The 26,924-nt window shown below is 40.1% G+C and overlaps 1 protein-coding gene across 1 annotated transcript in view; it reads right to left on the reverse strand.

Moving 5' to 3' along the window:
• The window catches only part of LOC309557376 (bile salt export pump-like), a 110,874-nt gene that overhangs the window by 6,374 nt on the left and 77,576 nt on the right, over positions 1–26,924 (reverse strand). Inside the window, exons 19-27 of the mRNA XM_082260067.1 lie at positions 24,767–24,890; positions 23,004–23,168; positions 20,327–20,431; positions 20,075–20,236; positions 15,718–15,921; positions 11,412–11,653; positions 9,121–9,277; positions 3,354–3,551; positions 590–796 (exon numbers count right to left, since the gene is read on the reverse strand). Of these exons, the coding sequence (XP_082116193.1) occupies positions 590–796; positions 3,354–3,551; positions 9,121–9,277; positions 11,412–11,653; positions 15,718–15,921; positions 20,075–20,236; positions 20,327–20,431; positions 23,004–23,168; positions 24,767–24,890 (1,564 nt within the window). The remainder of the gene's footprint in view (positions 1–589; positions 797–3,353; positions 3,552–9,120; positions 9,278–11,411; positions 11,654–15,717; positions 15,922–20,074; positions 20,237–20,326; positions 20,432–23,003; positions 23,169–24,766; positions 24,891–26,924) is intronic.

Raw genomic sequence — 26,924 nt, forward strand, 5'->3', positions numbered from 1 at the left:
CATAGAAATGATGCATCAATAGGCTCATATCTTTAACCCACACAGCACTGTATGCAATCCAAATAATCAGCAATCAAAGGTAGAGCATCCCCCAGGAAAATCCCATCAAACCCACCAGTTGCTCCATTGCTACAAGAATTATTTTGTTTCTTTTGTGCCACTACAGGCATTTCTCCTCACTTCCTGTCCCAGTATCAGAATAATATACGGACAGGTAATGAAGTCTCCCTGAAACAGTAAAAAAAAAAAAAACACCTCGGAAGGGTTAAAATGACTGTGCCATGAACAGTAATAAAAACTTGATATAAGTTCTGTCCTCCCCAATTGTGTTAGAAACTATAACAAAGCTTTCATTGGCTCTGTGCTTTAAAGCCTAGTATCCACCCAGTTGTCAAACAAACTAGGGACAATTTAGATGGACAGTTTGTCCATAACTTAGTCCCAACCTCTCTATTTGTTTACAGTGCCGGGGGAAAGCAAAACTAGTAGTTATTCAACTGAGAGCTGTAGTCCTCTAAGGATGATATAAAGTTTATCACAAATCCACTGAGCACCGTTTGCAATTGAACCTCTCCAGCTGCTTACTCACATCTGGAAGCCCCATGACGAAATCGTGAAGCTGAGCTTTTTTTGATGCTTCGATCACTTGGTCCATGGAAAGCTGTTTAGAATTATCTCCATACTTGATGTTTTCAGCAATACTACAGTCAAACAGCACCGGTTCCTGAGACACTATGCCAATTTTAGAGCGGAGGAATGATACATTGATGTTCTTACTGTTATGGCCATCTATTAGCTTTGCAAATAGAAAAAAATAAAACATTCATCAGGAGAATAGTAAAAAGCTCTTTAAATATTTTAACATTATCTGAAAACTACAGGCTAGGACCAGACCATGACTTGAAAACCCATATCAACTGATAAGTACCCAAAACCCCCACACCCCCTTCCATGGTGCATGCTTGGGGTGATTCATGTAATCCTTAGTGTCCAGGCATAGGTATTGGCAATGATCATCTATTGCAACCTTTTCCAAACAGCGTTCCTAAAGAGGTTGCTAGGGATTTCCTGAACTGCTGCTGGTTGACCTCCCTTCAGTACCCAACACCCCCACACCCCCTTCCAGGGTGCATGCTTGGGGTGATTCATGTAATCCTTAGTGCCCAGGCATAGGTATTGGCAATGATCATCTAATGCAACCTTTTCCGACCAGTGTTCCTAAAGAGGTTGCTAGGGATTTCTTGAACTGCTGCTGGTTGACCTCCCTTCTAAATCCAACACCACTTTGCAAAACCATCTGCACGACACCGATTATCTTTGTTTTTATGTCTGTAAGGGAAATATTCTTCCCATTGGCCACCAGTTTAAGGAACATTCTTCCCACTAAATCCTTATAAAATCATTTTAGCTAGGGTTTGCTGAGACCTAAGAGTTATTTCAAGGAGTCCTCTGGGTAAAAAAAGGTTGAAAAAAGCTGATCTAATGTACTGGAACACTATAATGAATATATAACATTTACATTAAATATAAATGAGATGGCCAAAATATTTATGGGGATGCAGGTGTCTAGTTTTGGTGGTAGGTTCAATGATATTTAGTAAGAAAAGTTGCCTAGGAACTCACTATGACCTAAATACTCAGAGGCAAAAATATGTATTCATTCTATTAAACTACAGTAGATATTTATGATGCGTCTGGTTTATATGTGAATGTCTATTTTCTCAGTAAATAAAAAAGTCCTCTTCCATATTTCATAACTAATTCTTGTTTAGTAGTGGTGATTAAAGATCAGTAAAACATCTCTAATATCGACACTGTTCTGCGTTAACCCTACCTAAACAGCTACAGCAGCCAACACCTAATATGAAAGAATGTGTTCAAGCACAATGAACAGTTTATTATTTCCGGGGCCTAAAGCAGCAAAAATGACCGTGGTGTTGATTAGTCATTATACACTTGTTGGCTTTACATTATATCATTTTTTATCTTATTTGTGTAGGAGACACTTTTTTTGTGGATGTACTACGTTTTCAAATACTATACTGTATACACTAAAGCCCCGTACACACGCACAGATTGTTGGCCGTAAATTGTTGGCCAACGTCCGATCGGCCGATTGTAGGCTTGTTAGTATGATGCTTCCGGCAACCAACTGCGAATTTTCGGCCGAAAAAAATCTGGTGTGCATGCTATAAAATTTTTGTTGGCCAACAACAGAACGGTCGATTGTTCCTCAGTCAGTACAGATTTCGGCAGACAAAAATCAGATGAGCAAGACTGGGCATGCGCAGAGAAGAAAAAACACACTGAAAGTCAACCAGAACATGACATCACTTCTGAAGTTGGTTTTTGTTTGCCAACAAAAGTCCATTGCAAGTCTAGAGCACATTGCAACCAACAAACAACACTGGACAAAAGTTGGCCGATCAGTTGGCCAACAATCTGTGCATGTGTACGGGGCTTTAAGGGCCATACACACTATCAGATTATCTAAAGACTTTTTCCTTCAGATTTACCTTTTCTATGTAGTGCAAGGGCCTGCCGGATTGCATACAAATTGAAAGTGTTTAGGTTTGACCGCATATTATATGGTTTTGGTAAGTCTACAGACAAAAGTCTTCAGATAATCTGATAGTGTGTATGGCCCATTAGTCTAGTCAATAACTGGAGGTGGTGATATAGGAGTTTGTTAAAATTTAATATGATACATACTGTATATATATTCATATACACACACATGCACATACATACAGTATATATACAGTATATATATATATACATAATGTATATGATGAACCGATACTTTAGATATTAGAATGTGTGAGAATGCTGCACAAATTATTTACTTATTTTATTAAGGAACAAATGCTTGTTTAAACTAGCAAACCCCACATGATCTTTTAGTCACCTGAGCATATACACTTATAAATGAACATACTGGTAACACCACCAGAGCCTAGATATACAATATGCTGACTCAGCAATGTAAACCAGTTTTAGTTTGCATTGTATTGCGTAAGCTTTTGTATCTGTGTACCTACTGAGACGGATGGGGGTGGGGTTGAGTTTTGCCGGTTAACAAGTGTGCTTGTCTTTTAAAGGTTAATCCATAAATGAAAGGGTATTGAAGAACTGACAAAGTATTATGAAACTGTGCAGAGAAAAAGACCTGCAGTATTTTGATAATGGGAGGTTTGGCAAGACATTACATCATATGATCGTCTTCCTCATTTTCCAGCCAGATGGTCTAGACACAGGCCTAGTATATATAACTGTGTTGGAAACTATCTCTACAGTGTCTAACTTTACTACATTAGCCCCAGATAAAAATTAAAGGTATATATTCAACATACCACTTTGCCATGGTCAGGATCATAAAACCTTTCAAGAAGTTGGACGCTGGTACTCTTGCCACAACCGCTGCTGCCCACAAAGGCCAATGTCTGTCCAGGTTTGACTGAAACATTGAGGCCATTCAGTACTTGGATATCAGGACGGGTGGGATATGTAAACTTGCAGTCAATGAACTCAATGCCTCCTTTGAAATTGTTCTGGAAATGGTAATACATATAATTATTATTCACTTGCTAGTGCTTAGGTGTTAGGACAGAAATACATTTGGAGCATGGTTCATCACAGTGTTACTAAACCCAGGACTCTGCATTCACTATATCTGGTCTCCCACAGTACACAGAACATGGAAATGCAGTTATTTTAGTAAATATAAACTGCTAAATACCTTTTCTCATCAGCAGTATATAGCAGCCTTGTGACTTCTATCAGTGTCCAGCCATACACTGGTAAAGCTTGAAGGAGGAGTTTTCTGACTGTTCTGTGAGACTGCAAGAGCCCTGACCCTCTGTCTGGACAGTGCCGATTGGCCCTGTGCTGATCACATTCACTTTACCAAAGAAAAAAAAAAACTCTCTAGCAATACACACCAAACTGAGCATGTGCAACCTGACTCCATAGGCTCTGTGTTATCAGGAATTTATGAAGGGTCAATGGAAGAAGGGGGAGGGGGGTCAGAGAAGACAGGATCATACAGCCATTTTACACAATGCAGAGGACTAACCCCTTAGATTGAGTATAACATGCATGCTTTACAGCATATACAGACTGATTTTATTGTTATGGGTTTAGTAACACTATAAAGCTAAACTCCATGAAGATGTTAAAATGGCACCAATTAAAACAGACAAGTTGTTAACATTTTTTAATGACTACATACCTAAGTACCTACTGTAAATTAGTCTTGATATCAGCTTCTTGTAATCCCTTTATACAGTATATTAGAACTCTGAGTTAGTAAGAGGCTGCATGTGATGTGACAAGAACCATGCTGACAGGAGGAGAGAAGTGAGTAATGACCTCATTAGGGTGCTGCTACTCCTTCACTTTCCAATGAGAGGCAGGACAAAAAGGAGGTGACCAGGCAGGCTTAACGTGATTGTAAAGCTTTATTTATTTTTATTTTTTTGTCATGAACATAATATCAATGCCATACTTACCTGGTCCTTCTCTATGCAATGGTTTTGCACAGAGCAGTATCAATCCTCCTATTCTTGGGTCCCCCCGACGACACTCCTGGCTCCTAACCCCACTCATTGCCCCTATAGGAAACAGCTTCCTTTCCATGCGTGCTCGATCCTTAGTCTGGCTGTTTGCCTTGATTCAGATACACAGTCTGGCTTGACCGTGCCCCTGCTCACAGGTTTTGACTGATAGCAGCAGCAGTAAATGGTGGCTCCAGCTGCTCTCAGCCAAGCCTGTGAGACAGGAGAGAAGGGCTGCTGCAGATGTGCACAGCACTGTATTGAAATCGGACTCAGGTGAGTAGTGGGGGGAGGGGGAGCTAATATTATAAGGTTTTTTACCTTATAACAGAGAATGCATTAAGGTAAAATATATTTTACCTTTTACAACCACTTTAACTACTGTAGAGAAATGTGAGGTCACAACCCAAATTTGCTGTCCGAGTGCTGTGTAAACGTCAGGATTGACCTGGCCAAAGTTACAAATCCTTTGGCAATTAACCACTTAAGCCCCGGAAGATTTTACCCCCTTCCTGACCAGGGGGTATTTTGCGATTCGGCACTGCGTGACTTTAACGGACAATTGCGCGGTCGTGCGACGCTGTACCTAAACGAATTTGACGTCCTTTTTTTCCCACAAACAGAGCTTTCTTTTGGTGGTATTTGATCACCTGTGCGATTTTTTGATCATGCGCTATAAACAAAAAAAGAGCGTCAATTTTGCAAAAATAACAATATTTTTCACAATTTTTTATATGAAATTCCCCCCAAAAAAAGAGTAAAAATCAAAATTTTTTTAAATTTTCGGCCAATTTGTTTTATGCTACCTATGTTTGGTAAAAAAAATCGCAAAAAGCGTATTTTGATTGGTTTGCGCAAAAGTTATCGCGTTTACTAACAAAGGGAAAGATTTTTGTCATTTTTGTTGTTTTTTTTTAACGCGTAATGGCGGCGATCTGCGATTTTTTTTGCGGTACTGCGACATTGGGGTGGACAGATCGGACCCTTGACTGACATTTGTGACACTTTTGGGGTTACCAGTGACATTTCTTCAGTAATCAGTGCTATACATATGCACTGTTACTGTAAAAATACACTGGTTGTGAAGGGGTTAACTTTATTTGGAAGGGAGGGGCTGTGTGTATCCCTAGGGGCATGCTTTCTACTGTGATTGGCTGTGGCTTGAGCTGTAAGGACACTGATCAACGGATCTACATACTAGATCCGTTTTATCAGTGTCTTTACAGCGAGGAGAATGACAGGCAGCTTGTTTACACAAGCTGCCTGACATTCTCCCTCTCCCCCGCCGATCGCCGAGTGACCGACGGACATCGGGTCCGCTGGTCACACGCGCGGGGGGGTCCGTGACCACGCGGGAGCGGGAGCGCGCCTCCGGGGCCGGAGCGCTGACTGCCGACGTAGATCGGCGTTAGGCAGTCGGCAAGTGGTTAAAACAGCTCCCATATATGTATTTGAACTGGGAAGTCAGCTGTTTGCTTAAAGCTCATCTCAAACAAGATTAAGGAGGATAATAATAAAGCAAACTTTTCTACTACTCTGGAGATAGCTTAGTCTTATTCAGTACACTTAGATGCTAGATGTTAATAGTACCTTGTGAATATTGGCTGACATTAAAGTGGACCTATGCTCAAAATGTGAACATTCACTAGTTTAATGGGAACATCTAGCATCTAGATAATGTGACTTGTGCTTTATGACTACCCTGAAAAATCAACCTTTTGACTTAAATTCCTCTTGATAAATAGCAATGTACTTCCAGGCATGTGACTGTACTTTAGCACTCCTGTTCCGTAGTGTTACAGTGGTATACCTGCAGTGTGAGTTATTCTAAGAAAGGCCATATACATCTAGAATCTCAGCAGGAACTGGGTGAGATTCAAACCATGTATGGGCAGGCTGAATGTACCAAGTTAATCGATAAATCAATCAATTTAGGTACAACCAGCATGCCGGGTTTTACCTACTATTATCGATATTGGCTGTTATAGCTGCTAGCAATAATCACTAGCTTTCTCTGAATACCCCCCCCCCCCCCGCCATCTGTGTTGATGGGGGAAACAAAGACGTTTCCTTCTTGCTATCCAAGATTTCAGGAAATAGATTTCCAGCCTAAGTCATATTAATTCTACTCCTGCCTCTGACTTAGATTTGGAATAAGCAGTTGTGATGCTACTACTATGCTAGCCAATATTTCCCCAGAAGCTTGCCATAGGGAAAAGTAGACCTGTAGTAAAAGGATGTTCTTGCTTCTGCCTTATTCATTCTGTTGATGTGTGTTTCCTTCACTTCTCCTGCAACTTCTTGAATATAACCCTATCAGATCACCAATCATTAGAGGGCAGCTTTGATATGAAGAAGCAAAACCTTTCTACTCTACCAAGATGGTTGTCTCCACACAGAGACACAATATGAAACAAGGCATGGTAGGTCATTATTAGGAAAAGATCAGTGGAAGGGAGACCACAGGCTCTACCAGTAAAGAGTCCTTTGCTTTCTGATTGCCTTTTTTCAGTTTACGCAGCACTGGTCCTCTTTAACATCCGTACTTAAAGACGTAAAGCAATATGCAAACTGCAGTATTTCATAACAACCATTGAAATAAAAAAAAAAATATCTCATTGCTCTAAACAGATTTAGCAATGTTTCCAGGCCTTGAGCCTGACATGGATCTGCCATTGTTACCGGTAACGCTTCCAACACTTTTAAGTTGAATACCCAAGTGTGAGATTGGAGACGATGACCATTCCGGCATCTTTGGTTTGTTTTGTTTATTTTGTAATGAGGATGGGAGAAGGGAATGAGTGGGATACTCCTCTGGCTGAACTAGGTTTAACTGGGACACTTGATAGAAAAATGCCTGTTGGCGCCAGCTGAATGCCGACCAACACTTTCTGGCGCTTGGAGATACTGTTTTGCTGAACTGTGCTAGAACTTCGACTTTAACACTCTGGTTAACTCAGAAGATCCAGGACTGTAGTGACACTTGACTCTTGAGACTCTGTTTAGCTCAAAAGTCCAATGAACAGCTCCCTCCAGCCCTTCACTGACTGATGTAGCTCCTTGTAACTACTTGTGCTGCTGCAACCCTCAACACTGCACGCTGTACACTTAACTCTTCAGGGTCCAACCGCTGGTGCCCCCTTTATACTTCCAGGGTCCTCTTACCAGGCACCCCCTCTGACACTTCAGGGTCCTCTCACTAGGCACCCCCTCTGACACTTCAAGGTCCTCTCACTTGGCACCCCCTCTGACACTTCAGGGTCCTATCACTAGGCACCCCCTCTGACACTTCAGGGTCCTCTCACTAGGCACCCCCTCTGACACTTCAGGGTCCTCTCACTAGGCACCCCCTCTGACACTTCAGGGTCCTCTCTCTAGGCACCCCCTCTGACACTTCAGGGTCCTCTCACTAGGTACCCCCTTTACTGCTAGCTAGCTCCTGGATCCCAGATACCCTCATCGGAGTGGTCCCCTTAAAGCTGGGCAGACCCCTAGGGGCAGTTCACAGTACTCACGAACTTGGAATGCTTTCCTGGAACTGAACCCCTCTTTCTCCGCTGGTCCTCGGCACACCGGATCCTCTCTGCAGCTCAGCTCAGCTCTCTCTCTCTGGATTCTCAGGCAGACTACCCGAGACACCTGCTCCTTCTGACAGGAGGAGAGACAGCCATACTCTCCCTCCTGGGATTCTGTTTCCTGCCAAAGACGCTGTGTAATGCGCTCCCTTCAAACTTATACCCACTCCCAGAATCCTCTGCGGCATAATCTGCCTTCTGGGGTAGATACAGGCCTGAATGTGCCTCTGATTGGGTTTCTTCCGCTATCCAATGAGAATCCTCTCATGAAGCCAGTGGGGAGACTCCCCTCTCAGCAGCCACACCTGGGAGAAATGACAGCACAACTGAAAATCATGGCCCTGCTGTTAGGCAGCCAAGGCCCACTATACTTTTACCTAGCACCTACCTTGTAGGGTGCTACACAGATAAATTGTGAAAATAGATTGGTTGCATTGGGTGACTATTTATTACATATCACCATTAGTCTTTGCACTGGTTTAAAAGAAAATTGTCTAATGTGCTCACGTATTTAGAATTTAGTCTGTATAAATCAAAAAATAACAGCCATGTTCACATGAGGTATTTATAAAAAAACATCATTTTAAGACTAAAACTAAGAATTGTCCCCAGATCAGAACAGCGTCCTCTGATTTCAAGTTACATTTTACTAATACCCGTATAAGGAATTGACATTATACAGGACTACTACTGACATACCCCATGCTATTACAGCGCAGTTAGTGACGGTAAAGGCTAGAAAATAACTTCTTTTTACTGGTATTTCAGGCCCAAGTTTTTATCTCCATCATTAAATATGATCTTTGTTTATGGCAAACAAGATTGTTGGAGAATTCCATTTTCAAATAAGAACTGAAGAAATTTGATTGTATGTTTATGGCTACAGCATTTTTTACATAGCTTTTGAGTTTCTGGACACCCAAACATTTCTGAGCAGTCTAAAGTTTTTCTTTGAACTGGATTATAGGTATTTTTAAAACGATTGTTACCCATTTCTCTCCATCGGTTCTATATACAGAAATCTTTGGAATACGATCAACCAGTTTAAAAAATCGTGCAGCAGATATTTTGGCCTTGGCATAATCTGGAGTATAAGAAGATGCCCTTCCTAAGGCAGTTCCACTGGTCACAATTGAAGATATCACCCTGGAATTAAACATAAAGCATTATTTATTTGAAAGGGCAACTTGATGAACTAGATTTTGCAAGGCAGTCTTACATAACAAGTGCAGCTAAGGTCTACAATTTTGTCAAATGATTGTTATCATGAGTTAATCAAAAGGGGGTTTAAGATTAAGATTGCGGGTTTAAGATTCGCAGTCCCAGTAGTTAAAAGCAGATTTACCAAGGAGATTTTTATAAAACCGTAATTCACTTTTAGCTATGATCAACAGGCTTAGAAAAGCCAATAAGGGCTCTTTCAGTTAAGCCATCTCCCTCATTATAAAACAAGGGTAGAGACAGTGAATTGGAAACAGTTTAAGGTAAAGCATAGGGAAGGCTGAAAAACTGCATAGGAACTGCAAAAGGAAAAATTGGGGTCAGTCAATAGCAATTTTGCACTTTTATTTCAGAGGGTAATATTTTGAATTAATATTTTTTTATTTTATGCTAATAGGGCCTTTACTTTAGGTGAAAGAACTTTGTCTTTTTTGATTTCTGGTGCTCCATTGATCTACCTCTGTCGCCTCCTCTTTTCTGCTCCCTTCTCTCCATTTGGTAGTGCATAGGTTTATCTTTACATATTGTCTTTTTAAAGGCCTTTTTAGGCCTTTACTCCAGAGGTAGTATTTTTTTTTTTTTTTAAATCTCGTTTGTCCTTTTTGTGTTTTCTTTTTATGTTGATGAAAGCTTTCTTTAAGTCTAAGGTGTTTAAGGTGCCTCATTTACTTGTTAGTAACTATCTGTTCCTGGCCTCCTTGTGTGCAGCTTCTTCACCTCATATCACTCATGTTTACTACACCCCCCCCCCCCTTATCCCCAAGGATTATAAAAAATTAGGCATTTATCAGTTAGGACTATTATTCCCTAATTAAAACTGTCCTGCTACTGGCCAGTTTTACACCACTGTAGCATTTGCAGTATCTTAGTTCTTGTGATAAAGCCCCAGCCTGTGCTCTTTGACTCTAGTAAGATTGAACCTTGCCCTGGCCAATAAAATTGTCCTGCTGCTGGCCCATTTTACACCAATGTATCACCTGAAATCTCCTAATTTTACAGAAACACCTGCCTTTGACCCTAGTACATTTTGGCCTATTATCACTGATGAAAGCTGCACTGCTGATGGCCAATTTTATAGTACTGTAGCATCTGTAGCCTCCTAATAGTTGTAGTGGAAAACCTGCCTGCACTTTTTTCTTTAGTACATTTGAGAAACTTCTCCCTTATCACAAGTGCCCAGCTGCTGGTCAATTTTACACTGCTGTATCATCTGTAGTCTCTAAGTTTTTGATGAGAGCTTGACAGAAATTGGCCATCATCAGGACAGTTTTGTTTTTTTATCAGTAGGAGCAGAGACAGCCACAGCAAACTACTGGCCAATTTCTATCTGCCAGTTAAAGCAGGCCAATTACAATTTAATAAAACCGTATATGTTGCTGCTAAAGCTACCTCAAAAATAGCTTTTTTTTTTTTTTAGAAACCAAAAGGAACCAGATTAAGGTGCTACTGCTGTATGTAAGCCAAGCTAATTATAAGAAAAAAAAATCAACTCCACAGCCAAATACGTGCTGCCAGCATACACTGTCACTTGGGACTGTCCATCAAAATTGGATTTGCCTCCTGTAGACTTCAATAGGATTTGACACTAAGGTCAGGTTTTCCAATTTTTTAACAAGAAATTCTGAAACATTAGTGAATTGAACCTGGGCAGATTTGTTTATCATTATTAGCAAGTACAATGATTAAAGTACAGTATTTATTTTATTTATTAAATAACTACATTAGATCTGTCTGCTGGACATAGTGTTTTTAACCAATAGCAAAGGGAACCTACTACAAAAATGGCAGATAATAGAGCTTGTTGCAAGCATGTAACATAGCTCATATTGCAGTGCTATGATGCCTTTGAAAGGCAAATGTCTTCTTGTTTTATTGAAGGGAGTATCTGTTTTTTCACTGATAGATCCAACTTAAAATGCAATTTCAGGTAATGCTGTGAGATATCTGCCCTTGGATTCCCAGGTCTCCAAAAGTGCCACAGCAATACAATGGCCTACTCTTTGTGCAGGGGCACTTTTGCAGCTTTAGAACACTCAGCATGTTAATATGATTTAAGTACCTGAACACAAAGCTGTAATGGAGATTTTCTGCCTCTACCAGATATCCTCCATATCGGTAAGACACTGAATTTGCAATAAAAACAATACACTGAGCAAAGCCAAAGCACAGTCCATAAACGTTGGCTTTTTTGATTGCTGATCTGTAGGGGGCTTCCAACTGTTGCTCATACGTTTCAATAAACTGCTTTTCTTTTGCAATTCCAGCAATAGTTCTGATGTTCCCAAGCGCCTCACTGGAAATCTGGGAAAACAGAATAAAACTGATCATATTACCAATGAGCATTGTTAAATAGACATTCAACCTTTTATAAATAGCTAAAATACAACCCAAGGGGATATTACAAAACATGCAAAACAACAACAATGCCTTACTGCTATACAGTACCTTCTAAATTCAACTTGTTTTTAGGTTTGGGGCTTGCATTTCTGGCATCAGTTTAACATTATAGTTGGGCAAACAGTTTGAGCCGAGAAAACGTTTGGCTGAACATCGCCTGTTCACCCGTTCAGCGAACACTTGAATTTGAGGCACACTCGGCGGGCAGGCACACACAATACTCTGCGCACTGCATTCTAAGCCCTGATTGGGCAAAGCTCTGAATAGCACAGTGAATAGCTGGTTGTTAAGGAGTAGGCTGGGAAACCGGCCGCTGTGTCCTTAACAAGTGATGAGTCAACGGGCTTCCCCGCTGACGGTTGAATGAAAAAAAAAACATTGGCGGCTAAGGAAAAATGTGGGAAAAAAATGGTGTGTGGGTCTCCCCCCAATCCATACCAGGCCCTTTGAGTGGCAAAATGTAAAGTGAGTGATGAGTGAGCCCCCCCCCCCATTCTCCTAAACCATCCCAGGCCACTTGCCCTCAACATGGGGGGGGTGCTTTGGGGCAGGCATTGGCTCTGCCCCCCACCCCAAAGCACTTTGTCCCCATGTTGATGGGGAAAAGGGCCTCTTCCCATCAACCTTGGGCTGTGGTTGTGGGGATCTGGAGGTAGGGGGCTTACCGAAATCTGGAAACCCTCTTTAACAAGGGGGCCCCCAGATCCCAGCCTCCCATGTGAATGAGTGTGGGGTAGATTGTAAAAAATAAAAAAATACAGGAGGCAGTTTTTGACAATTCTTTTATAAAAAAAAATAAAATAAAAAAAATATTTCCCGATGTAGATCCATTGTCAATCACAACACCCGCTTCACCGCAGCACAAAAAAAAAGTGCTCCACTTGGGACGAAGGCTAACTGCTGAATGCCTGTTCTGCTGTTTGACAGTTCTTAAATAGGTAAGCGGTGGGGTCAACCAGTGATATCACCTGTTGGCTGCACCCCCTTGTGACGTCACCGACCCAGCATGCACAGGTCAAGAGGGGGCCAGCATCTGGCAGCCCCCTGCCCCAAAGCACCCCCCCATGTTGAGGACATGTGGCCTGGTATGGTTCAGGAGGGGGAAGCGCTCGCTCGTCCCCCCCCCCTTTCCTGACCTGCTGGGCTGCATGCTCGGATAAGGGTCTGGTATGGGTTTTGGGATTTTTTTGTGGAGTTCTCCTTTAAATCCATACCAGACCCGAAGAGCCTGGCATGGATTAGGTGGGGACCCCCACGCCGTTTTTTAAAAACATTTTTGTATTGCTGGCAAAGGTATTGTACTGCCAGTCATTTTTTATTCTTTATAAATGTTAGTTTTTCTGCAGCAGGTTCTATACAAGGTACAGATGCGCCCCTTTACAGGCAGACTAATGGGACCCCCCAGGCACTATATTTAAAGGACAAAACTTTCTTTTTTTAAAACATGTTTTTTAATTGATACAGTACATTTTCCCCAGGGCAGTACTCGAGCCCCTATACCCTTTTTATGGCCAATAAATTGCATATAAGCCAGGTCCCAACTTTAATAAGGTTCAGGGTTGAGGTCTGAACTTTTGCAATGTTAGAGGGTTCTGGCGCAAACTGGACTGGAGGGTGTTTGGCCCAACTCTATTTAGCATCAGTTTGAGACTTTTCTGAAATCATTCCGAATTCATTACAGATATATGTGACCTGCATGAAGCTGGTTTTGCATTCTCTTATGGGAACCTCCTGAGGATCTTATTGTTCGTATGGACTTCCTCGAGATGCCCCTGTATTTTTTCAATTTAAATGGAAAAGTAACTGTGTAAAGCCCGGTGTTGATGGGCAGGTCAAATACATTGGCTAATAAATTCTGAACAATCTCGAAAGCATCTATTCTTAAACTAATCTGAAACTGAAGCCATCAACACAATCCCCAAGTCTGTCAACAAGGGTCCTGACTCAAATTAACTCTAGTATATGTATCTGTATGTATGATTGTGATAGAGACAATCAATTGTAAGTTCCTTCCTGGATAGGCATTGATGTGAATGTGCTCTGTTCCTATATAAATGTACTATATACAATTTATTGACATGGAATATGCTTTCGTGCTTCTGTTGGCTTGTTGGAAAGTAATGCAAACAGAATTCTGGTTCCTTTTGAACTTTAATATCTATTACCATTACTTGTTACACAGTGAGAAACAAGCAGTAGACTACCATCCAGTTTATGCCCACAGGGGGGGTCAGAGTTGAAGGACTAGGATTTATTGAACGATCTATGATTACACTAAAGAAAAGGATTATGAAAATGTATGCATAGATGAGAGCCATAATGAGTTTGTCTCCCATATCCTCAAGTGGAGTACATGGCTGATTGTGTAAGATGGGCCTGCACCATCAGGTAAAATTGACCTCCAGGTGGGTGCAAAAAAAGCACTCCAAGCATTATTAAATCATTAAATGTGTTTAATATGCGTAATGTAAGTACCTGAAATAAACTGGGCATCAGCCCAATGCAGTCTGTGTACTATAGAGTTCAGATTGTTGCAGGGAAAAGCAGCACAAGGAGCTATGAGCTCATCAGTATGCTATGTCTGCTTTCATTGTCCATTGACAGAGTGAGGGTCAGGAGGAGACCTGTAGCTACTCATTCACACATTTGTTTTACTTAATCGCAGGAGAAATGATCTGGGAACTATAAGCAAACTTTCTCCTGCATTTAAATGTACTTGCACCTACATGCATTTAGGCCCCATTCACACTTCACTTTTGCTGAATGTGAGCGAAAACGCACAGGAAACACGCGTTTTTCCACACTTTTCAGAAGCACGTGATAAAAGCGCTTGCAGTGCCTTTAATTGTTAATGGTATCCCAAACACAGACATTACATGCACATTTGCCATATGTTTTGTAGCGCAGCAAACACACCAAAAAAGCACATTTAAAAAAACACAATGCCTGAAAAGGTGCAGGAGCTTCTTTGGCGCATTTGTCGCGCATAAGGACAGCTTGTTCAAGCAAGTGGAAATGCGTGTTTCCACTATGTAAAGTGTGAATGGAACCTTAGAGTATCTAATGTGCCTTTGGATGCACAGATACCCATTTCTTTTAAACACAGCTAAACTGCATGCACCTAAGTGTCACTGAACTACACCAGAGAAAAATCAGGATCCTTTCCTTGCCAGTTTGATTAACCTTACTGTACGTAGAAGATTATTTTATCTGCTTTTTGAAGTCTTGCCATTTTCCTAGTCACAGTTCAAGATAGTTTTGTAGAATACATTAAAGTATAAGCTTACCAAAAACGGATATTTTTTTTCATTCCTGGGTGGACATACAGTACATTTTTATCAACCACAGATCTTATTTTGATTTGTGGACTGTGCTAGCAGGGTCTCCAAAGTTTACAGTTCTGTTTAGTGAACATTATAAAGCCAAAAAGGTTTCCAGGTGGACTTTCATGCATCATGCAGGATACTTAGTCCTAGAAGAGCAGGGATCGGTGTCATAAAGATAAAGAGGGAATTTAATTCTCTCAATGCTGCTCTTTGAAGGTCCTGTGGATGCTGTGCAGCACATCTGTGTGAGAGCAGAGCTTCCAATGCATGTGCATAAAAACCAAGGATGCGTGACCTCCTTACTTGCAGCATATTTGCGCATGTGCGAGAGGGAAATCCTGCGTGTGCACAGATGTGCCGAAGGTCTCTGCTAGGTCCCAAAGACATTAACAAATCCTCCTCTAGGAGTACTTCACATTCCCTAGAATTTGTTGGAAGGAGGATGAAGTCACCCTCAGCCTAACACCATAGGCAGAAGCCAGGGAAAAGATATTGTAAGTATACTCTTTAGCTCCCCCACTACCCCCCCCCCCTTACAGGTCATTAAATGTCTTTCATGCTGTGTTTCAGCAAAAGGAGGTGAGCATCAGAAGACAGGTACACTTTGACCCTTAGTGTAGTTAAAAAAAAAAAAAGATTTACCCTGCCTGCTGATTCCATTGCATGTTTGTCCTGGTTGGCAAATCCAGTAAGCATTCTAGCCTGGAGGGCCCCTGATAATGCCAGGAAGGGCAAAAAGCAGGTGATGACCAAGCTCAGTTTCCAGCTGAAATAGAAGGCGATGATAATGGCCACTCCGATGTTGGTGAGAGAGTTTACAATCATGCCAATCTGTGAACCGGTAGCCTGTAATCACAAACACCAACCAACAAATAAATAAATATGCATGTGTATAGAAATGTGGATAGCCTTTCTTTGTAAATACACAGGCATTGCAGACTTATTATATAGAACTTATGGGGTTGATTTACTAAAGGCAAATAGACTAAGCACTTTGCAAGTGCAGTTGCTCCAGAGTTTAGTAAACTAGTAGAAGCTCTGCAGACTTTCATCATCCAATCACGTGCAAGCAAAAATGCTGTTTTATTTTTTTGCCTTGCATGTGATTGTGTATTCTTTGCAAAGTAAAGCTTTACCTCATTTACTAAGCCCTGGTGCAACTATACTTGTAGAGTGCAACTGCACTTTGCAAAGTGCACATTCTATTTGCCTTTAGTAAATCAACCCCTATGTGTCAGGACCACACAGGGTGGCTTCTTCAAGATGAGTAGTGACTTACTTATGAATGATAACTCTAACCTGGACAGTAAGAACCCCTTGTTGTAGTCAAATGCGGTCAGAACTGTGACCCCAGGGCTCCAAAATCTTTTCAACAGAATGTACCAGAGATATATAAAGGTAAGCCTGTACTAAGATAAATATGGAGGTTACCACTGATACCCTCCCAATTTTTATATTTGTTCCACGTCTGTGACACAAAGAACTGAAGTCATTAGAACATAATGACAGCAAGGCAACTCGCATTTTCAGAACAGGGGGATGCAAATTTTAGTGCCCATACCACTTCAGTACAGGTTTCCTTAAAGCTAGCTATTGATTTTACCTGCTGGCTTACATCTAAATCTGAAATATCTGCTTTGTTTGGACTGCCCTTTGAAGGGTCATGGTATTGAAATATTTCTACAGACATTTCTGATTTTTGTTTTGTATGAATTATGACATTGCAGCTGTCTTCAGAGTGTGACATGTTGCTGCTTATAAATACGCTGCTCTGTTTTCATGAAATTGACTTGTTTTTCCATGGAAGTTGGATATTAATTTCTTCTTTATGTGAAAGGAAAATGCATAAATCAAATTATCCCTCCAATGGTCAACATAATTCTTTTGTGTAGAGAGGTACTGTAGATCTGAAAAAGATGTGGTTACATACATGTGCCTCTAACTTTCCATTTGTAATTTAGGAACATTTGTCATTGGCAATCTAATGGATGGAAAGAAAAATCCCCGAGCAATGAGACTTAGGTGCAGGTGGAAAGTCGAGGCAAACTCCCCAGCACCCCTGCCAGTAGCCTGTAAACGTCTATGAGAAGCTGACAGCTGCTGTGGCTTGATTAGGAAGGATGGTGCATCAGGGGTACTAATATATAGGGCAGTATATGTCCAGAAATGTATGCCCAGAATGGAAGCAGTCTGCTTTCTGGGCATTCATCTCACGTGCATACTGCCCTAAACGTTAGTACTGCTTGGTGCACCATTCAGCCCTATCCAGGTGCAGCAGCTGTCAGCCTCTCATAGGCTTTTACAGGCTGCTGCAGTTAGCAGAGCTGAATGGTGCATCTGTGCCTTCCACCTGCATCTAAACCCTGGAGTCTCATGGACTGAGGCTAAACATCCAGTGTCCATAAGGCCCAAGCCCGGGTACAAATGAGCAACTATGGTATTAAAAGTAATATGTGGAGTGAAAATCCTTTTAATAAACAGCTGAAGATTACTGATCATTATAAATTTGAGCTTAAAAGAAATAAATAACTGAAAAATGTTGTAAAAGACATACAGTAAAACATACAGCTTTTATAATGCTATATTGTGAATTCAGACTGATGAAAACTAGTGAGCAATGACAGATCCTACATTTCCGTACAGGTTCTAGCAGAGGAAAGGAATATATAACAGCTGCACACCAATCGGTATAAAGTCACATAACTTATACTGAGTGCTATAGCGACAAGATGAATGGTGCTATCACACATTCAATAAGAGCTTCACTAGCACACCTACCTCCTAAAAACGGAATTTAGATTATTGAAGATCCACAATCATATCAGTAAGCATAGTCAATGGTTCTGGATTGTGCAGCATCCTTTACCTGTGGCAACTTACTTTTCTTTGATAAAGGGACCATGCGTGCTCTAAAAATGTTGCATTTCAATTTTTTATGTAAGAGGAATGAAGGAAGGTGTGCAGATGAATATGTGAGAAAAGGAAAGGGCAAAGAATGTTAACTTAATTTCTCTTAGAACCTGCATGTAGCATTTACGCAGTGCACATCACATCAGTACAATGCCAAATATAGTGCTGTGAAAAAATGATGGGAAAGTATGAAAACAGCTGTAAATTAGAAATGCTTTCAGAATTAGACGTATTAATAGTTTATTTTCAGCAATTAACAAAGTGGAAAGTAAACAAATAGAAGAGAAATCTAAATCCAATCAATATTTGGCGTGACCACCACCCTTTGTCTTCAAAACAGCATCAATTCTTCTAGGTACACTTGCACACAGTTTTTGAAGGAACTCAGCAGGTAGGTTGTTCCAAACACCTTGGGGAACCAACCACAGATCTTCTGTGAATGTAGGCTGCCTCGATTCCTTCTTTATCTTCATGTAATCCCAGACAGACTCAATGATGTTGAGATTAGGGTTCTGTTGGGGCCAAACCATCACTTCCAGGACTTCTTGCTCTTCTTACGTTAAAGACAGTTCTTAATGAAATTGGCTGTATGTTTGGGGTTGTTGTCCTGCTGCAGAATAAATCTGCCGATCACACGCTGCCCTGATTGTATGGCATGAAGGATAAGTATCTCCCTTTATTTCTCAACATTGAGGACACTATTGATCATGACCAAATCTCCAATGCCATTTGCAGAAATGCAGTCCCAAACATGCAAGAAACCTCCACCATGCTTTACTATTGCCTGCAGACACTCAATATTGTACTGTAGAGGCGTAACTAGTTCCTTTAGGGCCCAGTGCAAGAAACCACAAAGGGCCCCCTGACCCCCAGCTGGGGACCTTCCCTTTGAGCCCAGTGGTGGCTGTTTGCCAGTAGGACCTATATGACCCTGGTAGTTCAGCCACTGGTCTCAGTAGTTTTTTTTATTTTTGTTATTTTATTTTTTGTACTATTTTTTACTGTTTTATTTGACTTTTTTTTTTGTTTTTACAATTTTATTTTTTATTATTTCTTACTATTATTTTGCCATACAGGCAGATACTTGTCCATCAAGCCATACCATCAGGGAGGCGTGCGATTGGCTACAAATTTATTCTGCAGCAGGACAATGACCCCAAACATACAGCCAAAGTCATTAAGATTTATCTAAAAAAGAACAAGGTGTCCTAGAAGTGATGGTTTGGCCCCCACAGAGCCCTACTCTCAACATCATTGAGTCTGTCTGGGATTACATGAAAAGATGGAAGGATCTGAGGCAATCTATATCCAAGGGATGATCTGTGGTTAGTTCTCCAAGATGTTTGGAACAATCTACCTGCTGAGTTCCTTCAAAAACTGTGTGCAAGTGTACCTAGAAGAATTAAAGAATTTATGCTGTTTTGAAGGCCAAGGGTGGTCACATCAAATATTGATTTGAATTGGATTTCTCTTCTGTTTATTTACTTTCCATTTTGTTAATTTATAAAAATAAAATTATTACCACTTCTATTTCTGAAAGCATTCTATATTTAAAGCATTTTTTTACACCTGCCTAAAACGTTTGCACAGTACTGTATATTAAACCATATCTAAACCCAAAAACTAAATGTAAAAGATCACAGTATGCCAATCCTTAGATGTGGTTGCTGAATAAGTCTTCTGCTTTTATTTTTTCCCCCTAGTTTCACCTGATGATACTATCAGCAACACACTTCCTGTCTTAGGTTGTCTCGTCTATCTGCAGAAGAACAATAGGAATGCCTTTGTTTTAGCCCCCTAACTGACACTTTTGCTGCACAGCTTGGTCTGTTATATGAATTGTAAAATAGCACAGTTACAGGAAAAACAAAGACTGCTTTGTTAATGCTGGTGACAGACTGATTCATATATGAAATTTTGATTTTGCCTTTTGTGTCAATTAAAAAAAACAAAAACAAATCAAGTTTCTGGTTCTTTGACTCATTTGTACTTGCTTTTGCTCTTAGTTGAATAATATGTAAATATGAAAATGAAATGTCTAGGTTTTGAAACTACACAATTGTTTACCCGGGCTCTGTAGGATTCTTACCCCTTGTACTTGTGATGCATCTGTTGCCAGCCTTGTAGTCAGAGCTCCAGGACTATTTCGAGGGTCATCAAACCATCCAACTTCTTGGCCCATCATAGCTTTGAACCCAATCTTACGCAACCTTCTTGTGAGCAATTCTCCTGACTTGGCAAATGTGTAGCCCTGGAAAAAGCACACAATAACAGGTAATCAGAAGCAATGAAGACATAACCTCTTGTACTAATTTTAGATTACAGGTCTGAAAAAAATTACTTGTAAAAACTGTGTCAATAGAGATACGGTGCCGATAAGAACAAACAGCACACAAATGCCGTTAATTTGATTCCTTTGTTCTTCTTCATCAGGTAGGGAAAATGTCTGAAAAATAATAAGCGATAAAATTGTATATTATGGAAAAAATATATATAATACTACTACTATTATTTAAAATAATAATAATAATAATAAATAATATGTCTGGAACATCTAGTTATCTATGAAAGGTGATTAAAAAAAAAAAAAAAACAGTGCTTAGTAAATATTTATAAAGAAATCAAATACTCTGCACAACCTTCAATTGTGAAAGTGACTCAAAAATAAAGAAAAAAATATCGCCAAATAATCAGAACATTGCTGCAAAACACTACACTGTGTGCCAACATAAACAATGAATAAATATCTAAAAAATAACGAGCGCAACATTCATCCAGTGAATTATTATTTCCTATAAACCAAACAGTTGATAAATAATATGAATACCCCAAAACAGTATTAATATTTTTTGGCATATTCATAGAATTTATCAACTGTTTGGCTGTTAGTAAATAATACAAACAAATGGCCACTGCCCTCACCTATAACTGGCCTTTGCAGCAAGGGGCACATGGAAGGGCAATGTATGCAAAACCAAAGAAATTCCTGGTTCAACATACTGACCAGCCTGTTAACCAACCAAATTGTTTTGTCTAGCAGTATGCGTTAGAAACAGGGGTTTTGTTCGCACACATTTGCAAATGCATGCGTAAGCTACAGAGCCCAGTCAATGCACCCCAATATCTGTAATCCTAACTCTAAATTGTGATATCCTCCACAGTGGAAAAACATGCTTTATAATGGATAGGCAGAGGGTAGGTGAGGGGATGCACTGGACGCCTTTTGTTGGCATAGTGCTATATGCTGGGTGTCCAGTGCACCCCTGTGTGTTAAATTTAGATAATCTTATCACCTTGATGAAGATTGTGATTCTTCTAATTAAAACACATTTTTTTTTCTGGCAGGCTCACCATTTGGAAATTCTTTGTATGTTATAGTTAATGTCTGTCTCATCTAAAATTATTACCATGCTTTTGTCATATTGGGGATATAATTATACCAGGGCTCATATTTTAAGCAATATGTTGATTTTTATTTTTGTAACAATAAAGTTCTCATTAATTTATTGACATTTTGTGCACTTTTCCTGATTCATTATTTGCTGCACAAAAGTCTTTGGGGGAATTTAATCAATTGCTTGTTAATGTACATTATCATACAGGGACAAAACATTTTCCATCTGTGTTTATTTTCTTTATTATTATGATGCATTTCAATATTATTACTGAAAATGTTTTTGTCATATAAATGAGGGGGTGTTCTGTCATGGATATCAAATACTTAGGGAATGTAATATTTTCTATTGTCTCATTTAAAACTTTCTACCAATTACTCAGCATGCCAATGCAACACGAGCTGAAGGTATAATTATTTTTAGAAGGGTTTCATGGAGACCTAAAAACTATTTCAATTGTTTCTCTGGGGTAAACAGTGTTGAAAAGGGCTGCTCTATGTGGTTATTACTTTTGCCTACTAGTAATAGTCCTAAGTTTTGAGTTCTCTGCTGGGGACACTTTTGGGATGAGAATTTGTATCTTTCATGTTAGTGTAGTCGTCCTTCATGTTTTCTGGTTTCTTTGTTCATCCCAAAAGCATATGGGTAGGTTAGTCACATTTCCCCCAAATTGTTCCTAGGGTAATCATGTGCCTGTAGGACTGAAACCAGAGCAGGTTTCTTGCTTAGTCTGCATTGGCTGTGCCAGGACTGTAAGGGGCAGTACATAACCACCCACACATTATGCCAGTAGCACATTCCTGTGTATAATAAAAGGTTTCAATTGTCCACGTGCTGGTCAGTGCATAGGTACTCAATGTTGCTGTCTAAGAGCAGCACAGGTATTTTTGTTGGTGGGATAGCTATAGCCAGCAGCACTAATCAATTTATTAGGGACAGGAAATATTTTCTTTGTAAGAAGACAACTCAGAAAGGTAACTCCTTCATCCGCATTGGGTGTGTGGATGGGGAAATCACGCATTTTTTTTTCCTTTAACCCACTCCTTGGAAAAAAAAATGGCTAATATATGTCCTGCCTTATAGTTTACCCATTCTGGGTCAATACTCTGAGATCCAAACTGCCATCAAGGTAGGATAACAGTTTGTCAGGTAGCTTTATTTTTTAACAGTTTTATTAAAGATTTTCAGAAAAATAAGCATTACAAACATTCAAACATGCAAATAGGATTTTGTCTATTTTCCTTTCTTATAGGGATAGGTACATGTGAGTGCGATTCAACATAGTCAACGCAGATTTTAGGAAAGCAATAAAGGTAAAACTGTATTAATGTTGTGTGTAGGTAGATCCCAACCCACTGGTGATATTGGACATGCCATCAGTCCATCCGGACACCCCTATTAGGAAAAAACTGTGCCCGGTTGGAGGCAAAGCAAATTATTACCCTTGGTCGGGGATGGCTTCTTTTACTCAAGGCTGATTGAGGTTTTAAACTTGTGGAAGTTTTTTGTTTTAATATAACAATAATACAATATATAATACAACAGCACTGAATTACTTATAAAAATAAATACCAACTGGTTGTTTTTTTTGGATAAGCTGTTTAGTAGGATAAGAGTACCTACCCCAAGAATCTGACTGAAAAGGAGAGCATAGAGTGGATTTACAGCGCCATTCACAGCAGCTCCAAAGGAACCCAGTAACATATAGGGCCATTCAGGAGCATTGTACTTCAATATCCTGGCCACTGGCGCTGGCTCTACATTTTCATCATCTTCAATAATTACTTCCTGAAACAAAGCAGGGTAATCCTTAAATATTTAAATTATATTCGTTTATAAAATACAGAATAGCTAAAGTGGTTTTAAAAAAAATGCTGTGAATAGCTAATTTTAGTGTGCTGCTCTGCGATCAAGTGATTGGCTGGCTCTCTCCTCTCCTCGTCTGACAGCTGCAGGGGGCGGCGCCAAGATTTCCCTGCTAACATCAATCGGGAGGAGAGGAGGGGAGAGTGAGAGAGCCAGCTGGTCATGTGATCGCCGAACAGCACACTGAAATCAGGTATTCATAGCATTCTTTTTTATAAAACACAGAGACAGAGGCACACAGGCTTGGGATACAAACAGGATTATATAACATATCAACAGTTATTTGAGCAGCAGGAAGGGTGGGTGGACCATGACATGGAGCTGACAGGCAGGGAGGGGAAGACAGAGGAGAACACAGGAGACAGAGAGGAGAGCTGTGGATGACAGAGGCGCATACACTGACCACGGTGTCAGGGCTTAGCAGCCATGATATACCATGGTCAGTGTACAGTGGGAGGGTAGAAACTGGCAGGATCAGCCAGGATTTTCAGGTGTTACAGGGGATCAAATTACACAGCACAACCACTGTGCTGTGTAACATGGTTTAAGGGAACAGGATCCATTTTTTTTAGGGTAACAAACGCTTTAACGTCTAAGTGCAGCCAAAATAAGAAACGCAAACATCAGCAAAAGGGACATAACTTACAGTTAGTAGAATGTGTTCCTTGTGCTGATGTGTCTTCTGGCATGAAACAGGATCTATGATGGGAGGATAGAGAGGATGATTGGTCCACCCCCTCCATTCATAGATTCTGTTTCATTCATAGCAGCTGTTGTAAGGCTTTTATGAATGGAGCAGTTGGTTGGAAAGCTCCCACAGTTCAAGTAATCCACACTGCATCGAAAGACTATGGCAGAGGAGGTGGGGGAGCAAATATGGAGAAGGATTTCACCTAACAGAAGAGGCATTGGCACAAGGACACATCCTACTGACTCTATGTCCCTTGTGCTGATTTTTTTGTTTTTAATGTTGGCTGCACTTAGACATTAAAGATTAGTAGACTACATTTTTTACAAAAAATATCACTATTTTGCCAAAACAATGGGATAAAAAACACAATTTTCACATGCATAGGCAAAAGGATCACAGGGTTTATAGGTGCTACTAGACCCAGAAGAACAGAATGTTCATGTTGTGATTTCCTATTTCTAAAATCTATTGTCCTACTGCTCCTTTCCTAAAGCCCTAAAGCTGACCATACACTAGTGGAATTTTGTTTAATTTTTTTATTTTTTTTTATTTGGGATGTTCATTTTATTTTCTAACAGTTAAAGAGTCAAATCAATGATCATTTTAGCCACAGTGATGAGAAAATGTGAAGCAGTGTGGAAAATGTTGTATGAATTTCTAACACTGTATGTGGCATTCAGGAAATTCAACTCATTACGGAAATCTACCAACTTTAACGTGTGTCAGTATTACATCATTTAACACTTAGTGGATGATATATATTATTTTAATAGGTCATTACAAAACATACTTTCAGGGATGCTCCTGTTGTCGCTTGGCATAAACTCACCTTTTTACTGCTGCCTAAATCCTCATACTGGTGAAAAGCTTCAGATGTATCGGCTACTGTCAAAAATGGCGTATCAGGGACAATATTGGATAGCTGAGATCTTGAGCGCTGGCGTATAGATGCACTGGGAGAAGAATAAACAAATACATTTACTACATGCTGCTACCAGGGCATGCTAAGACTTTGAAGGATATGTTCTAGGTCTATCTAATATGATCTACTGTGATCTATTAAGAAATACATTGCATTACAAATTTCATTCAATTTAGAAACCTCATCGTCAAATTAGTGTTTCACTTGGTTTACATAAACTTAAACTATTTTAATCCAAAATGGGTTAACTTCACCTAAAACATACTAAAGTTGAAGCCCAGAAACTGGGAAAGTTTCCAGTTACAGTCCAATGAAATCCATTCCTGGTCTATGCTCATTTTCATGTGCTTCAAGGCACTGCCCACTTTGTCATTCATGGCTATTTTCTCTGCCTCTGGAGACATGCAGGCAGTTCACCATCCAGTCTTGCATGCTAAGGCCACCTACATTATTGCTGCTTCTTGGCATATTGAAAACAGTCTAATTTATGTCTAATCACTAGAGTTCACCATATCTGGTAGTTGTATAATAGTGTATACAAATTATTTAAAACAATATATTAATTCGTGTTAATGGTTCAGTAGTATTTAGGCCAAATCTACACAATAATATTTTATTATACAATATGACAATGGTGGACAGAGAGTTGACACCCCCCCCCCCTCCATTTGTCCTATTGCTCAACATGTATTTACTATAGCTCAATAGATAAAAAGATGCTGATGAAGTGTTGTCTTTTAGACACCATGAACTATTTCTGCCTCCAACTGGTAAGCAGCAAACACCATGTTCATTACCTGCCTAAGTGGTGTTAAAGTAAAAGGGAGAAGCATTCTGCATGTCTCCATGCTGGTCAGGTAGGGAGTGGAAAACCTACTTCTTGACACCACATGGATATTTCAAATCAAGAACATGGTTAGGAAAATATGTAGAAGACTTCACGTTCCTCATCTGCCCTAAAAGTGAGCAGTGCCTAAATCTTCATGACAGGTGGAGGGGTTCTTATATCTACTGTAAATGGGCCTACAAGTTCTAAAACCCAAAGGGTCATTGTCCAGATACATAATATTACTGCCACTAAAATATTATACTTACCTGCTCTGTGCAATAATATTGCACAGAGCAGCTCCAAACCTCCTCTTCCCTGTGTGGCTTTGCCTCCTCTCTGTGTGTCACCATAGGAAGCCACTTCCTATGGAGTAGTACCTGCGAGGTTGCTCCCGAACCAGGCTGTGTGCATTCATAGACACACACAGCCTGGCTCAGCTCTGCCCCCGCTCTCTGTAAATAGAATTTGATTGACAGCAACAGGAGCCAATGGGACACCCAATGGGATACAGGACTCAAGTAAGTATTTAGGAAGGGGGGTGGTGTTAACAACTAGTGGAAGGTTTTTTACCTTAATGCAAGTAATGCATAAACCAATAACTGACCACCTTATAGCACTTTTACAGCTACAGGGAGGCAGCTGTGGCCAGATCGTAGTAAAACATGGAGAGCTGAGATATGCCTATGTAAACAAGGCATATTTCAGTTCTGACGGGGGGTGGGGGGGGGGCAAGCCTGTCTCTTCCCCTAGTGAAAGCAGCACACTGTGTACACAAAAGCACTGGCTAGGCACATTATTAATCCTTTGATGACCCTAGATTTTTAACCCTTTCTCAGCCAGTGTTGTTCATACAGTGATAGTGCATATTTTTAGCACTAATCACTGTATTAGTGTCACTGGATCCCACAAAGTGTTAAAAATGTCAGTTAGTGTCAGAAGGTCCAGCACAATATTGCAGTCCCGCTATAAGTCGCTGATCTCCGCCATTACTAGTATAAAAAAAAAAAATCCAGAAATATAGCCCCTAGTTTGTAGATTATTTAACATTCTCATAAACCAATCAATATACGCTTATTGGGATTTTTTTTACCAAAAACATGTAGCAGAATACATATTGGCCTAAATTAATGAAGAAATTAGATTTTTATATTAGATATGTGTTATAGCAGATAGTAAAAAATATTGTTTTTTTTTTTTTTCTCAAAATTGTCATTCTTTTTTTGTTTATAGCGCAAG

The sequence above is a fragment of the Pelophylax lessonae genome, assembly GCF_965119305.1.
Source record: "Pelophylax lessonae genome assembly, chromosome: 6".
NCBI classification, from domain to species: Eukaryota; Metazoa; Chordata; class Amphibia; order Anura; family Ranidae; genus Pelophylax; species Pelophylax lessonae.